The sequence below is a fragment of the Lithobates pipiens genome, unplaced genomic scaffold, assembly GCF_037356315.1.
Source record: "Lithobates pipiens isolate NorthernLeopardFrog02 unplaced genomic scaffold, aLitPip1_a1.2 Scaffold_16, whole genome shotgun sequence".
Taxonomy (NCBI): domain Eukaryota; kingdom Metazoa; phylum Chordata; class Amphibia; order Anura; family Ranidae; genus Lithobates; species Lithobates pipiens.
Genome location: NW_027507748.1, coordinates 545,385,230 through 545,400,692, shown reverse-complemented (window position 1 = coordinate 545,400,692; position 15,463 = coordinate 545,385,230). Strand labels below are relative to the sequence as shown.

General features: G+C 41.0%; 1 protein-coding gene across 1 annotated transcript; it reads right to left on the bottom strand.

Annotated features, from left to right (window-relative positions):
- Positions 1-9,857: 9,857 nt before the first annotated feature.
- Positions 9,858-14,202, bottom strand: DNAJC22 (DnaJ heat shock protein family (Hsp40) member C22). Its single transcript, XM_077483349.1, has 2 exons — positions 13,194-14,202; positions 9,858-10,606 (listed from the first exon to the last, which is right to left on the bottom strand). The coding sequence occupies exons 1-2, from the start codon at positions 14,037-14,039 to the stop codon at positions 10,421-10,423; spliced, it is 1,032 nt and encodes a 343-aa protein (XP_077339475.1). The 5' UTR covers positions 14,040-14,202; the 3' UTR covers positions 9,858-10,420.
- Between the last annotated feature and the right edge of the window lie 1,261 nt (positions 14,203-15,463).

Genomic DNA, 15,463 nt, shown 5'->3' with positions numbered 1-15,463 from the left:
ACACTGCACAAATCTGGCCTTTATGGAAGAGTGGCAAGAAGAAAGCCATTTCTCAAAGATATCCATAAAAAGTCTTGGCTAAAGTTTGCCACAAGCCACCTGGGAGACACATCAAACATGTGGAAGAAGGTGCTCTGGTCAGATGAAACCAAAATCGAACTTTTTGCCCACAATGCAAAACGATATGTTTGTCGTAAAAGCAACACAGCTCATCACCCTCAACACACCATCCCCACTGTCAAACATGGTGGTGGCAGCATCATGGTTTGGGCCTGCTTTTCTTCAGCAGGGACAGGGAAGATGGTTAAAATTGAGGGGAAGATGGATGCAGCCAAATACAGGACCATTCTGGATGAAAACCTGTTGGAGTCTGCAAAAGACCTGAAACTGGGACGGAGATTTATCTTCCAACAAGACAATGCTCCCAAACATACAGCAAAATCTACAAAGGAATGGTTCATAAATAAACGTATCCAGGTGTTAGAATGGCCAAGTCAAAGTCCAGACCCGAATCCAATCGAGAATCTGTGGAAAGAGCAGAAAACTGCTGTTCACAAACGCTCTCCATCCAACCTCACTGAGCTTGAGCTGTTTTGCAAGGAAGAATGGGCAAGAATTTCAGTCTCTCGATGTGCAAAACTGATAGAGACATACCCCAAGCGACTTGCAGCTGTAATCGCAGCAAAAGGTGGCTCTACAAACTATTACTGCAAGGGGGCCAAATAATTTTGCACGCCCCACTTTTCATTTTTTTATTAGTTAAAAAACTTTCAAAAATCCAATAGATTTCGTTCCACTTCACAATTGTGTCTCACTTGTTGGTGATTCTTCACAAAAAATAAAATTTTTATATTTTTATGTTTGAAGCCTGAAATGTGGCAAAAGGTTGAAAAGTTCAAGGGGGCCGAATACTTTCGCAAGGCACTGTAGAGGATTGCTATCAGATGACTTAGCGGTTTGGGGGGGGGGGGGTTCCAAATGAGTTTGGGCCACCAAACTCAAAAAGCCTCTGGCACTCTGCATGAATTTAAGGACACAAATAAAATTTTGACACATTTTAGGGGGTGTTTAGGGGAAAGCACTACTATGGAGCTGACAAAATACATTGCTAAGTCACTAGGCTATAGGTGTATATAGGCCCAGGAGAGCATGCTGGGGAGGTTAGTGAAGGCAAATATGCATGAAGGACAAAAAAGAAACTTTAAAAGCTTCCAGCATGCATGAGGACAAAGGGGCACATCATATTACAGCATATTACAATCATGGTAATTATGGAATGAGGAAAGAAATACAATACATTAGGCTTGTGCAATTCGTTTCGTAACGAATCGAAATTCGGCCGAATTTTGCATCTTTCGGACATTCGGATGCATCCGAATGTCCGAATAAAAAAATACCAAATTACAACGAATGCGAAAGAAATATAACGAATGAATTCGAATGAATTCGACATGATTTGAAATTATTACAACCGCATTTGAAATTATTTCAACATGATTCGACATTATTTCAACTGCATTCGAAATTATTTCAACATGATTCAACATTATTTCAACCGCATTCAAAAATATTTTTATGATCCGACTTTAGGGCCATGTATCTCGGGGTCACTTGGTGCTAGACACTTCAAATTTGGATATGTTGTAGTGCTAGTATTATTGTGTGTGTATACCAAATTTGGGGTTTCTAGCTATAAGTGACCCCGAGATATGTGGCCCCAAATTCGGGTCGCAAAATTTTATTAGTTATTAGAGCAGAGAATGACATTTTGTGACCCGATTTTGGGGCCACATATCTCGGGGACACTTATAGCTAGAAACCCCAAATTTGGTATGCAAACACAATAGTACTAGCACTACAACATATCATTTCGAATGCATTCGAAAATATTTCAACATGATTCGACATTATTTCAACCGCATTCGAAAATATTTTGTGACCCGACTTTAGGGCCATGTATCTCGGGGTCACTTGGTGCTAGACACTTTAAATTTGGATATGTTGTAGTGCTAGTATTATTGTGTTTGCATACCAAATTTGGTTTGCAATAGTACTAGCACTACACCATATCCAAATTTGGAGTTTCTAGCACCAAGTGACCCCGAGATACATGGCCCTAAAGTCGGGTCACAAAATATTTTCGAATGTGGTTGAAATAATGTCGAATCATGTTGAAATCATTTCGAATGCGGTTGAAATAATGTCGAATCATGTTGAAATCATTTCGAATCCGGTAGAAATATTTTCGAATTTGGTTGAAATATTTTCGAATGCGGCCGATATTTCGAATTTGGTAGAAAACTAAACGAAATATGAAAACAAATTTAAGGAAGTTAACGAATAACTAAATGAAATTAATGAATTAACGAATTAAAACGAAACGAAACTAAACAAATTTTTTCCTTTTGCACATGTCTACAATACATTAGCAAACACTAAATACATAGAATGTGATGAACTAGCAGAAAGCACCGAAAAACAGCAAGGCCTGAAAGAACGAACTGAAAATCAGCAACGAGCAGACAAGAATGCACTGAAAATCAAATACGGTACTATAAATAGCATGCACTGACAAACAAATGCGAACTGACTACACACACTGAAAAACAGATACGAACCCACAAGCACAAACTGAAGAGCAGTAAGGATCTGAAGCACAAGTCTGAAAAGCGCAAATCTTCTCTAACCAAACTTCTACTAACACGAGATAAACACAAGATCAGCAGAAGTTCCCTTTTATAGTCCCGTTGTACATGTTTTACATCACCGTGTTCTTGACGATCGGAAATTCTGACAACTTTGTGCGACTGGGTGTATGCAAGATAAGTTTGAGCCAACATCAGTCGGAAAAAAAATCAGATGGATTTTGTTGTCGGAATGCCCGATCGTGTGTACAGGGCATAATTCAAACAGTTTCTGAATATGCGAACCACAAGTAGAGAATCGGATTATCTCCTAGCAGGTTCAGAAGACAATATACTGCTCAAAGAAAGGTAATATTTGTTTATACAGAGGGATCATTTCGTTAAGATGATGTAAAAAAAAAAACCATTTGTCTCATCAGTTTTATAATAGAATGTAGACACTTTAACCGGTTCCCGACTGGCGCACGCCGATGTACGTCGGCAGAATGGCACGGGCAGGCATATTGGCGTACAGGTACGTCCAATCTTTAATGCCGCCCTGCCATCGCGAGCACGCCATCGGCGGGGCACTCGCGTGATGGTCGGGACCCCCGTGAGTCCGGTTGCGGGTCCCGCGGACTCGATCGCCGCAGGCACACCCGCAATCGTCTCACGGGGCGGCTGAATGGAGAAATGCCATTGTAAACAGCATTTCCCCATTCTGCCTAGCAACTAGTGATTCTGATCTTTGCTCCATGTGACTGGAGCAGAGATCAGTGTTCACTAAATGAAAGCCCAGCCCCCCACAGTTGTTAAAACACACCCCTAGGAACACTTAACCCCTACACTGCCACCCACTGGTCAACCCCTTCACTGCCAGTGTCATTTACACAGGAATCACTGCATTTATATAGCAGTGATTGCTGTATAAATGACAATGGTCCCAAAAATGTGTCAAAAATGTCCGATGTGTCCACCATAATGTCGCAGTCACAATAAAAATCGCTGATCGCCGCCATTACTAGTAAAAAAAAAAGATTAATAAAAATGTCATAAAACTATCCTCTATTTTGTAAACGCTATAACTTTTGCGCAAACCAATAAATAATCACTTATTGCGTTTTTTTTTACCAAAAATATGTAGAAGAATACGTATCGGCCTAAACTGAGGGAAATTTTTTTTTTTTTATATATTTTTGAGGGATATTTAAAAAATAATGCGTTTTTTTTTCTAAATTGTCGCTCTATTTTTGTTTATAGCGCAAAAAAAAATGCAGAGGTGATCAAATACCACCAAAAGAAAGCTCTATTTGTGTGAAAAAAAGGACGCCAATTTTGTTTGGGAGCCACGTCACATGACGTGCAATTGTCAGTTAAAGCGACGCAGTGCCGAATCGCAAAAAGTGGTCTCGTCTTTGACCAGAAAAATGGTCCGGGGCTGAAGTGGTTAAAGAAGATAAGAATTACAGAGACAATGCAAACATACTAAAAATATATATTTTTAGAAGTTATAATTATGGCTTTAGAATGGATAATTAATAAATTCCCTGCTAGGGGTCAACCCAAACCCAGCCTGTTTCAAAACAAATCCTGCCCAAACCTCTGTCTACTAAAATGTAAACAAAGCGATTGAGGATCATGGGCAACCTCACAGACCAAATATGGTCATGACCAGACAATGACATCAGCCAAGATTCTGTCATTTAGCAGCAGGGTGGGACATTATCGTGCAATATATCTTTGTGGCGGCAGGTCAAGATTGTCAAGTAGTAAGGAAACATCATTGGGTGGCGGACCATTGTTGAATTTACATTGCTGAATGATGTTATTGACAACAAATTTGCATCTGGGACATTGTTTTCATTTTTTTTCATTTATATTATATAAAATACGTTGCCACAGTGTGTGTGTTTATTTATGTTTGATATGTTTTTTAAAATCTGCAATAGGTGGTAATAATGTATCCTAAGATATTTATGGATGCCTTTTTTCTAAAGGGAGCTTCCAGATTCATATAAGTACCCTCCCCCACAGCCCTTGGGAACCAGACGTGGAAAATAGGCCTTTGTCCCAATTAATATGGGGTCAAGGTGCCTTACAAGGGGAAACGCTCCTGCCTGCCTTGTGCCCTCCCAATGTTGACAGGCATGTGGCCTGATATGGTTTAGGAGAACATGATGCTTGACCCACTACCACTGCTAAATGACAGAATCCCTGCTGCTGCTGGAATGTAAACAACATATTTGATCAGTGCCATCATCCAGGATCCCCAGCTTATTTGTTTACATTCTAGCAGTTTGGGATCTGTCATTGGCAGCAGCAGAATGGTAACTTCATCAGCTTTCAAGTTTTTGCGGTGGTAGAGAAACATCATCTTGTAATGTGAATAATGCTGCATCTACATTGCTGGATGACGTGATTGATGACATGACTGATGACGGATTTACATCATAAAATGATTTACATTTTTTTATATGGAATTTTTATAAAATCGTTCTTCATAAAGAGCATGCTTATTTTTTGGGGAATCAGGAATGAGAGTTACTAATTTACCCCATACTCATTTCTATGAAGGGCAGGATATTTAGGGGCCCCTTTATTCTTTATTCATCCTCCTGGCAAACATATCTGGGAAAGAAGGAAAGAAGCCCTCAACATGGGGACAAGGTGCCGGGGGGGGGGGGGGGGGGGTGGGGAGGGGGGTCAGAAGAAAATAGCAAGATTTGCCTTTCATAGACTTGCTTTTGGGTTCCCCACATCTCCTGCAAACCACACTTTGACCAGTTTGCTCTTCCCTATTCCCTGCTAATTCCATCTGGAATTCATCTCTTCCAAAGGAATGCCATCTCACTGACATATGCCTCAGTGGCTGCCACCACTGTAACAAACAATGCACATTCTTTGGTCTCCACCACTGCAGTGACATATTATTATTATTATTATTATTATTATGGATTTTTATAGCGTCGACAGTTTACGCAACGCTTTACAACATCGGGGCAGACAGTACAATTACAATACAATTCAATACAGGGGGGAATCGGAGAGCCCTGCTAGTTAGAGCTTACAATCCTAGGAAGAAGGGTAGGTTATACAAAAGGGTAATAGCTGTGGGGGATGAGCTAATGGAGAAAATAGTGCAGTTGTTAGATGGAGGCAGGATAGGCTTCTCTGAAGAGGAAAGTTTTCAGGGATCGCCTAAAAGTGGATACATTTGGAGACAGTCTGACAGATTGGGATAGGGAATTCCAGAGGATGGGTGAGGCTTGGGAGAAGTCCTGGAGGCAGATATGGAAGGAGGTGATGAGGGAGCTAGAGAGCAGGAGGTCTTGGGAGAAACAAAGAGGGCAATTAGGTTGGTATTTTTAGACTAGGCTAGTGATGTACCTGGGGGCTATACTTTTGTATTAAGCTCATTCATTTTACTAATAATTTTATACTGTATATATGCTAGACTGCAAACTCACTTTCAGGGGCCGAAAAGGATCTCGGACATCCAAGGCATGTATGCCAAGGTGTGCCCAACACCTTTTTTATTTAGTGCCATAAAACATAGTCTTAAAGAACTTGACCAGGCTTTTAAACTGACAGGTCAATCCTACAAATGGGATTGTACATCCAATAAACATCCAGCATACCATACCGACATTCAGCCCCTTTCAGGATGCTGGACGCATGCATTACAATTGCGGGGATAGGCGGGGTGTGTATTTTGAAGCTAGTGATTGGAGCTAGAGGCTTCAGTATAGGGTAGGCTTGGGGCGCAGAGCACTGTGTCCGGAGCCCACCCAGGTGTGTTACAGTGAATGAATATTGAACATTCGCTGTTGCAACACTGATCCTCCTCCTGGCCAATCAGGAAGCGGGTCTGGTACCCATCACCCGATTGACGATTGACTGACAGTACAGGCAATCCTATAGGACACCTTGCAAGGAGGAGAGAAGAGATGCACGGCATCTCTATGAGAGGAAACAGAGCCGCTCCTGGGACACATCTTGCCGCCATTCACCCACTGCCTGACACGCCACTAAGATGGGGTAAGTGCCAGGCAGACAGCGGGCGGGGCTTCTGGTGCTGGATGAGTGATAGCCACGGGTGGAAGGACATTAGGGTCCTCCTGGATCAGTCCTCCGTTACGTGGACTGTGTGGGGGTTGGGGCGTCCGTGTGCCACGCAGGGGGTGTTGCTAGATTAGTCCGCTGGTGGGAGGGTTGGTTGATTGCCGCCCCCCTCCCCCCAAAAAAACCCACGAGTTGCCATTGGTATGTACCAAGCTTAACTCCTTTCATCCGCTCCTCTTTCCACTTTTTTTTCTTTTCTTTTGGGCAATGCCCTATAACTTGCACTATGTGCAATTCGTGGAGTCATATTTTGCGGTTGTTTTGTTATTTCTTTTGATTATGCTATCAACCCTTCATAGATGCTCTAAATGCTGGATTTATATAGTGACCTCCCTTGGGTTGGCCTCTGTTACTGTGGTATTTTGCTTATTATCTGCAGTTTTTTTTTTACCATGATTCACCGGCTCTGGCTTCAGTTTTGTATGTTTCTCTGTACCTTAAACTTTCTAATAAAATGGGTGATAATCCCATCAGGTCACTTTTCTATTTTTTTCTTTGCTATGTCAGAACAAAGGAAGCAATAGAATGGGGGAACAAGATGGGGAACCCACACAGACATATTGGCAGAATAACAAACCCTCTAGGCTTCTAGGCAAAAGAGCAGCGTAGGTTTGGGACTGCGGCTCCAACCAGAATCACCGGTTCAGCCGGCCGGAGAACCAGCTGTGGTCGGAGGTGGAGGGGGAAGCAGTCGCCACTAAGGGGCCATCCACTTTGCTACTGGAAACCACTATTCTCACCAACCAGGGAAGGTGAAGAATTGGGAAAACTGCAAATCCAGGGACCCAACCAGTGGAGGTGATGCTTGCAGAGCATTATTGTGTGCCAAGCTAGGGACCAAGCAGGGATGTGGGGTGACACTTGAGGAGTATCAGTGGGTGCCAAGCTAGGGACCCAGCAGGGATGTGGGGGTGACGCTTGAGGAAGATACCGAGTAAGAAGTTTGGAAGAGCTCAGTAGATCCAATGGCTAGTGGATCTGTTAGTCTAGTGAAAGACTGGGAGCTCAGCTGAGTAAAGTTCTACAAGAGGAGGTTGTAGAAGAAGTGTTAGAAACTGTTACAAAATTGTTGCCATAGGAGACAGCGGTCCTACTCATGCAGATGTGCTGTCTAGCTGGATGCCTTTCCCTGCATGGCTGTCTGCCTATAGAAGTGTCGGAGTCTGTCAATTAACATTGCATCTACTAAAGGGTGTACTGGCCCTAACCCTGTCTCCCACAGTTCTGTTTTAGAGAAAATACATTTCTTTGCATTCAAGAAGTGTCTGCCACCCACCAATCTACCTTACATTATACTCACCATGTCTTGTAACCCACTCTACAAAGAAGGATGTTAGCTGTCCCTAACTCTGGAGGTCATCATTGTGCCTCAGAGGGCCCGGGACTTGGCTATATATATATATATATATATATATATATATATATATGAGATTGCGCTGATTTACATAAATTTGATGTCTGTAAATATGTCCAGTGTTCAAACTTCGTCTTACTGACAAAGAAGGAACCACAGCTGATAAAAGTGTGCTGGTTTGAAGACCTCCCCATTGTGCAGTACAATTTCTTCACCCACTTCCATATATAGAAGCATAGAAAGTAATGGCAGAAAAAGACCAATTATTCCATTGAGTCTGCCCATTTTTTTTTGTTTTCTTTATGTCTTTATGGACCTTGTTTGTGCACTGGTGCACAGTCATGTTAGAACAGAAAGGGGACATCCCCAAACTGTTATCACAAAATGTCTTGGTATGCTGACGCCTTAAGAGTTCCCTTCACTGGAACTAAGGGGCCAAGCCCAAACCCTGAAAAACAAACCCACACCATAATCCCCCTCCACCAAATGATTTGGACCAGTGCACAAAACAAGGTCCATAAAGACATGAATGAGCAAGTTTGGGGTGGAGGAACTTGACTAGCCTTCAGAGAGTCCTGACCTCAACCCGATAGAACACCTTTGGAATTAATTAGAGTGGAGACTGTGAGCCAGGCCTTCTTGTCCAAATCAGTGCCTGACCTCACAAATGTGCTTCTGGAAAAATGGTCAAACATTCCCATAGACACACTCCTAAACCTTGTGGACAGCCTTCCTACATGAGTTGAAGCTGTTATAGCTGCAAAGGGTGGGCCAAATCAATATTGAACCCTACGGACTAAGACTGAGATGCCATTAAAGTTCATGTGCATGTAAAGGCAAGCGTCCCAATGCTTTTCTACTAATTCTACTACCATTTAATCATCACAGTACGTCATATAGAGAAATAGTGTAATACTTTAACATGAAGACAAACATCCTGAAAATACACAGTATAGGGCAGGAAAGCGGTGCTTTGGAAGTGATCCTGATAGAGAAGATATTAAAGGATGTGGAAGTGGGGCCTAAAAAAAATTGTTTTAGGATTGCTTCCCTATTAACCTGAATCTAAATACAAATTATTACTTAAATCTCCTCTGAGGCAGCATAGTCCTGAAAAATAAATAATGCATTGATTTACAGTAAAGTTGGACTCTGTGGAAAGTAAAAACTCTCCCTTACAGTGGGTTTGCCACCTACACTGCAAGTGTTAAATGCTTGTTTAGATCTACAAGATGGGAAAAGCAGTTTACCTGATCTTCTGCTCCTGCAGGCTCCTCTGTGCTGCAAGACTGGTCCTTGTAGCCTCTTTTTCCTCATGCTCCAGTGGTCGCATGCCCTCTGATGTCAACAAGACCAATGCAGTGCCCATAGCCTGAAGAACAGTCCACCACTGGAGTTTAGGGAGTTGGTTTGCCAGTGATGCCATTTCTATCGGAGATCTGTCGCTTGCGCAGATAGGTAGCAGGTCTTTGCCAGGTCCCATAGACCTGGCAGAAACTTGAAGGACAAGCACATATATGTTGTGTAATTTCTGCCAGTACTGTGGCACCCCCCTTGGCTTATCTGTGCCTGTGCATCATCTCATCATCTCACAAATGGATTCCTGGATGCTACATCACACATCCAGGGAGCAAGATGTTCACAGTACATGATGTTGGGGTCGCCTCTGAGTACCCTTTCGAGTACCTGCAAAGACCTGTGGCATGTTTGCGGATGGGCAATGATGTCATTCTGGATTTAGAAATGAAAAACCAAAAAAATAGAAAAAAGTTTTTAATTTTTTAAAACGAATGTGTAAGTGGGAGGAGAGATTATGCAAGAAAGGAAACAAAAATGAGTAAAGTTCAACTTTAACATCCTAAATTTGTGCATTTCTAAACAGACCAACAAAGCTAGACAAATACACATTGCAATTTTATTCAAGGTCAGTTCTCAATTAAAAACAGCTGAATTATTATTTAAAAGAGCAGCTTGACACTTGTATTTTGTACGTTTTGCAATATTCCACAATCTGGTCTTATTGCAGAACTGTAAGGAGTGATTTATGGTATAGTACACTAACCCCTCATATATAATTTTATTGATGAAAAATGATAACTTCTATGAAGATTAGGAAGTGTGCTGATCGTGTGGACTCTAGCAGTTCAAAACAGCTAGATATCAAACATTTCCATGCATATGCAGCATAGCCCATAGCCACCAATCAGAAAAGGCGTGTGATCTCAGTAAAGTAAAAATCTCATTTTAAACTATGTGAATTTGAACTATGTGAAGAGACATCTTTATGGTAAAACTCAATTTTTATGGCAGTTTCTTCATATCAGCGTGCACGATCTTTCATTTTATGGAGGCGCGTGAGTGTCTCATAAGCGGCCTGTATTTCAATAAAATGTTGCTCAGCTTCTATTGGACGGTGTCGGTTATGATCTGGATGCCAAAGCTTTACCAAATCTCGATAATGGTGATTTATTTCCTCAATGGCAGCATCAGGAGACACTCCTAGAATCTGATACAAAAATCATATAAGATAGTGTTAAAATACCATAAACAGATTATCCTAATTCAATACAATCTTTCTGTATTAGAGAACATATTTATATTACATGATTACTGTAACATATTGCCAAGTTTATAATATAAGGGTAATCTATAGAATATGTCAGGGCAAAATCAAATGTGATAAATTTTTGCCCCTGCGGGTACAGAAAGATACCTGTTGATCTGCCAGAAATGTACTTTTCAATGGTATATTTAACAGATCAAAATGGAGCAAATTCATTGTTTGGCTCTAATACTTTTATTTTATTAGTCAAATCACTTTTGAGTGCCAATTTTTTTCTGGCCAATAGCCAAAAGATAAGTGCTCTACTGCTGCTCTCTGTAGGTTACTTAACGTGCTCTTCTATGACATGAGTGTCAATAGAAACAGTTCCCATTGCCTGAATTATTTTCTAATAATCAGCTGCTGCTTCCCATATAAGCTCAGCTTTACACCATTTGTTCCAAAGGATTTGTATTTATGTCCATTCAGATCTGAGATTTAAATAGCACAACACTGCTTTGCGTGGCAGGGTAGGAGACCTAGTTTTTGTCTGCTGCAGTTAAGTAACAATTACAGGTCTTGTCACTCCCCCCCCCAGCCTGTGACTGGACAATGGAGAAGAAATAATAGACTGAGCTCACTTCTCTGTCACTCTGCTCTCTCCTCCTATTAGCGTGCCCTATGTTAACAAAGGACTGCAATACAACTGCTTGCCTCCCTATGCAGCTTCTTCCTCTTCCATTCTAAGCTCTGTGGTACATGCATTTGCAAGAAGCTGGTACCAAGTAAAAGTTATTTTTTTAAATGATGTATTAATGAATATACCAGTGCATTCATTTCAGTCAGGGCTCATTAAAGCCTGCAGTGGATCCACAATAGATTGCTTTTTAGAGAGTGGCAGAGCAGCGGATGCCAGGCATTCAGGATTCACACTGTCGAGCATTTTTATATCTAATTAGGAATTTCATATGTAAGTAGGTTGCATTTGGCAGCAGTATTGCTTACTAAACATGATCTGTTCAGCTTTTAAATTCAGGTTATTAAATTAAGCTTTTATGAAAAACCTGGAAGGGATTGGTTTCTATGCAGAGCTGCACCAGATTTTGCACTCTGCAGTTTTAGTAAATCAACCCCGTTGGGTATACTTTTTGCCATACCATGTGTAAGACCCCAAGTAGCTGCATGTTATCTTATAGGTGGGTGGTTTAGTGGGGTGGAGAAAACCCGCAGCTCAACTGCCCATTTAACCGTTTCTGGACCGCCCACTGCACATTTACTGTGGCGGGGAAACCCAGCTACGCGAAACAATGTACCTGTACGCTGTTTTCTATTCCGGACTGAAACACATGCGGTGTGCCCCGATGTCCATGGGGACCCGTCGATTGTTGACAGGAGAGGTAGAACGGAAGTCTGCCTATGTAAACAAGGCCGATCGCTGTTCTGTCAGAGAGGAAGAGAGAGATCTGTGTTCCTGCTAAACAAGAACACAGATCTCTCTCTTCCTCCAGTTAAATCATCCCCACACAGTTACAAAGCACTCCCTAGGAGCACACTTAACAATTTGATAGCCCCTGATGTTAACCCCTCCCCTGCCAGTGTAATTTATACAGTGACAGTGCATTTTTTTTTAGCACTGATCACTGTATTAGTGTCACTGGTCCCCAGAAAGTGTCACTTAATGTCCAATTTGTCTGCCGCAATGTCGCAGTCCCACTAGAAAATCGCTGATCGCCGCCATTACTAGTAAAAATAAAAATGCAATAAAAATATCCCATAGTTTGTAGATGCGGTAACTTTTGCGCAAACCAATCAATATATGCTTATTGGAGTTTTGTAGCACGTAGAATACATATTGGCCTAAACTGATGCAGAAATTCGACATTTTACATATTTTTATTGGATATGTTTTTTTTAGCAGACGGTAAAAAATATAGTTTTTTCTTTTGTTAAAAATATGCTTATGGGAAATTTCCCTTTACTTCTTGTGTCAGAGACACACCAGAAAGTTAAAGGAAATCTCTAAAAGTGAGCAGAATTGCTTTTTTTGACAAATATCCTCAGAACAAGTTTCCCTGTTAGAAGATTTCCCCTGGGGATAACTCTAAAATATGTGATTTCCCCTCACTTTTGGTTTCAGTAACAATGGTCACATCTACAAATAGCGTGGTAAACCTTCCCAAAAGGGACAGAGACAGCAATAAAAACATTACAGAAGGTCTAACTCTTCCTCACTATATCGAAAACTATAAAAAGTGTTTTACCTAGAAATAGAGATGCCATTAAAAAAACTGTAATGCCCTGTACACACGATCGGACATTCCGAAGACATAATCCGTCGAAAGGCCCAAACTTGTCGGATTTTGTTGTTGGAAAATTTTAGATTCTGCTCTCAAACTTTGTGTGTGGGAAATTCAGACGGAAAAAGTCCAATGGAGCCCACACACGATCGGATTTTCCAAGATCCGATTGCACATTTTCCGTCGGAAAGTCCGACCGCGTGTACAAGGCATAATGCTTAATAAAAATAGCAAATATAAAATTGACTTCTTACCTTGCAAGCCATCTCTTCCTTTTCATTCTGGAAGCTGGCCACAAACTCATAGATCTTTTCCCACTCTTTGAAGTACTGGTGATGTAATCCTCCCCCTCCTGTAAACAGCCCCCAAATCCTGTATGGTAGGAGGAGAATCTTCTCCATCAGTGCACTGAGGCTGGGGAAAAAGCTCAGCCAATCAAGCAGGGCCCCAATGCTTTCAGCCACATAGCTCACGGTCCGACTTGTATTAAGCAGTGCACTGTAAGCCAGAGGGCCAGTGAAAGCTAGGTAGGCCAATCCAATACGATATAGACGAAGGCTGAGGTTTTCATGCTGCCGTTGATGCAGCCGATAGTGACGATTTTGTTGAGAAGTGATACTGGCAGCGAGGCTTATGGGGATCATGGAAACAGCACGTCCGTAAAAAATTGGGGATGTCAAAAAGGCCGCCACCAATGTGTTTTGCAGCTTAGAGGTTTTCTCACCTACACTAGCCACAAGATGTACTCCCAAACCAACTGCAAGTGGCAGGACTAACACGTAATAACTTGTAAGAGTGGATAGTCCAATGGCAGCAGCTAGACCAAAATAAATGCCAGTGGTTACTTGTGCCATGAACTGAATGATACTTGCAGGTGGTATTCCATTCTTCATGTTATTTGTTTTCTTCCGCTCTTGTTTATTGAATTCGGATACAAGTCCAGGAATTTTCCAGAAGTCCCACGTCCACCCTACACCAAATCCCCCTAAAGTAAGCATCAAAAGTAAGGCATGGCTGTCCCGTTCCAAGTATATGTGATGTAGACCAAGCGGACCACCTATGGCCCACAGACCATAAGCAACTATAAGTCGTTTTCCCATACTAGACAACTTCAAAATGTCCAGGTAATTTAACGGAAAATATGTTTAGGACATGTTGCTTAGTGCTTGCAAAGAAATGTTGCATATCCACGTGGAGTGTTTTCTCCTTGTTTCACACTGAACTGCCTTGCAAACAGACTTTGCTCCTTTCAACATTGGTTACGAGCGGCACTGAGTGGAGCCATAGGCCCAAAGGTCACATATATACCTGCTACATCTAGTACTGCCCTCAGCCACACAGTCAACACGCAGGATAAGCAATCAATCATGTTATCCCACTGTATGTAATATTACATTTCAAAAGGATTATTCATACATGTGTTTTAGTGAACCAAGATGAGTTTTTTGATTATTTATAACAATTATACTTATTTGGAATAATTATACTTTCCACGCATAAAATATTCCATATTGTGAAGCTGCAAATAGAGCACACAATACGTATGTTTTACATACATTTTAACTCACCCAGCAGTATACATAAGCCAAAAAAGCCTAGCGAAGAACATGCATACATTAAAAGCATATTAACCACTTGACTACTGGGCACTTAAACACCCTTAATAACCAGACCAATTTTCAGCTTTCGGTGCTCTCACATTTTGAATGACAATTACTCAGTCATGCAACACTGGACCTATATGAAATTTTTGTCCTTTTTTTCACACAAATAGAGCTTTCTTTTGGTGGTATTTAATCACTGCTCGGTTTTTAATTTTTTGTGCTATAAAAGAAAAAAGACAGAAAATTCTGTAAAAAAAATGAATTTTTCTTAGTTTTTGTTATAAAATTTAGCACATTAGTAATTTTTCTTCATAAATTTTGGCCAAAATTTATACTACTACATATCTTTGGTAAAAATAAGTACAAATTGCTGGATATTATTTGGTCTTTGTGAAAGTTATAGAGTCCACAAGCTATGGTGCCAATATCTGAAAATTTATCACACCTGAAGTACTGATGGCCTATTTCAATTCTTGAGACCCTAACATGCCAGAAAAGTAAAAATACCCCCCAAATGACCCCTTTTTGGAAAGAAGACATTCCAAGGTATTTAGTAAGAGGCATGATAAGTTTTTTGAAGTTGTCATTTTTTCCCACAATTCTTTGCAAAATCAAGATTTTTTTTCCTTTTTTTTTCTTTTTTTTTCACAAAATTGTCATATTATCAGTTTATTTCTCACACACAGCATATGCATACCATAAATTACACCCCAAAACACATTCTGCTATTACTCCTGAGTACGGCGATACCACATGTGTGAGACTTTTACACAGTGTGGCCACATACAGAGGCCCAAAATGCAGGGAGCGCCATCAGGCGTTCTGGAGCACCCAGGACAATTCTGACATTTCTCTCCTACATGTAAAAATCATCATTTATTTGCAAGAAAATTACATAGAATCCCAAAACATTATATATG

Excerpts from the sequence above, each read along its gene's own strand:
- DNAJC22 (XM_077483349.1), bottom strand. The coding sequence starts at position 14,039 with ATGGGAAAACGACTTATAGTTGCTTATGGTCTGTGGGCCATAGGTGGT. Across the intron at positions 10,607-13,193 it reads AGGAAGAGATGGCTTGCAAG|ATTCTAGGAGTGTCTCCTGA; the intron begins GTAAGAAGTCAA and ends TTTTTGTATCAG.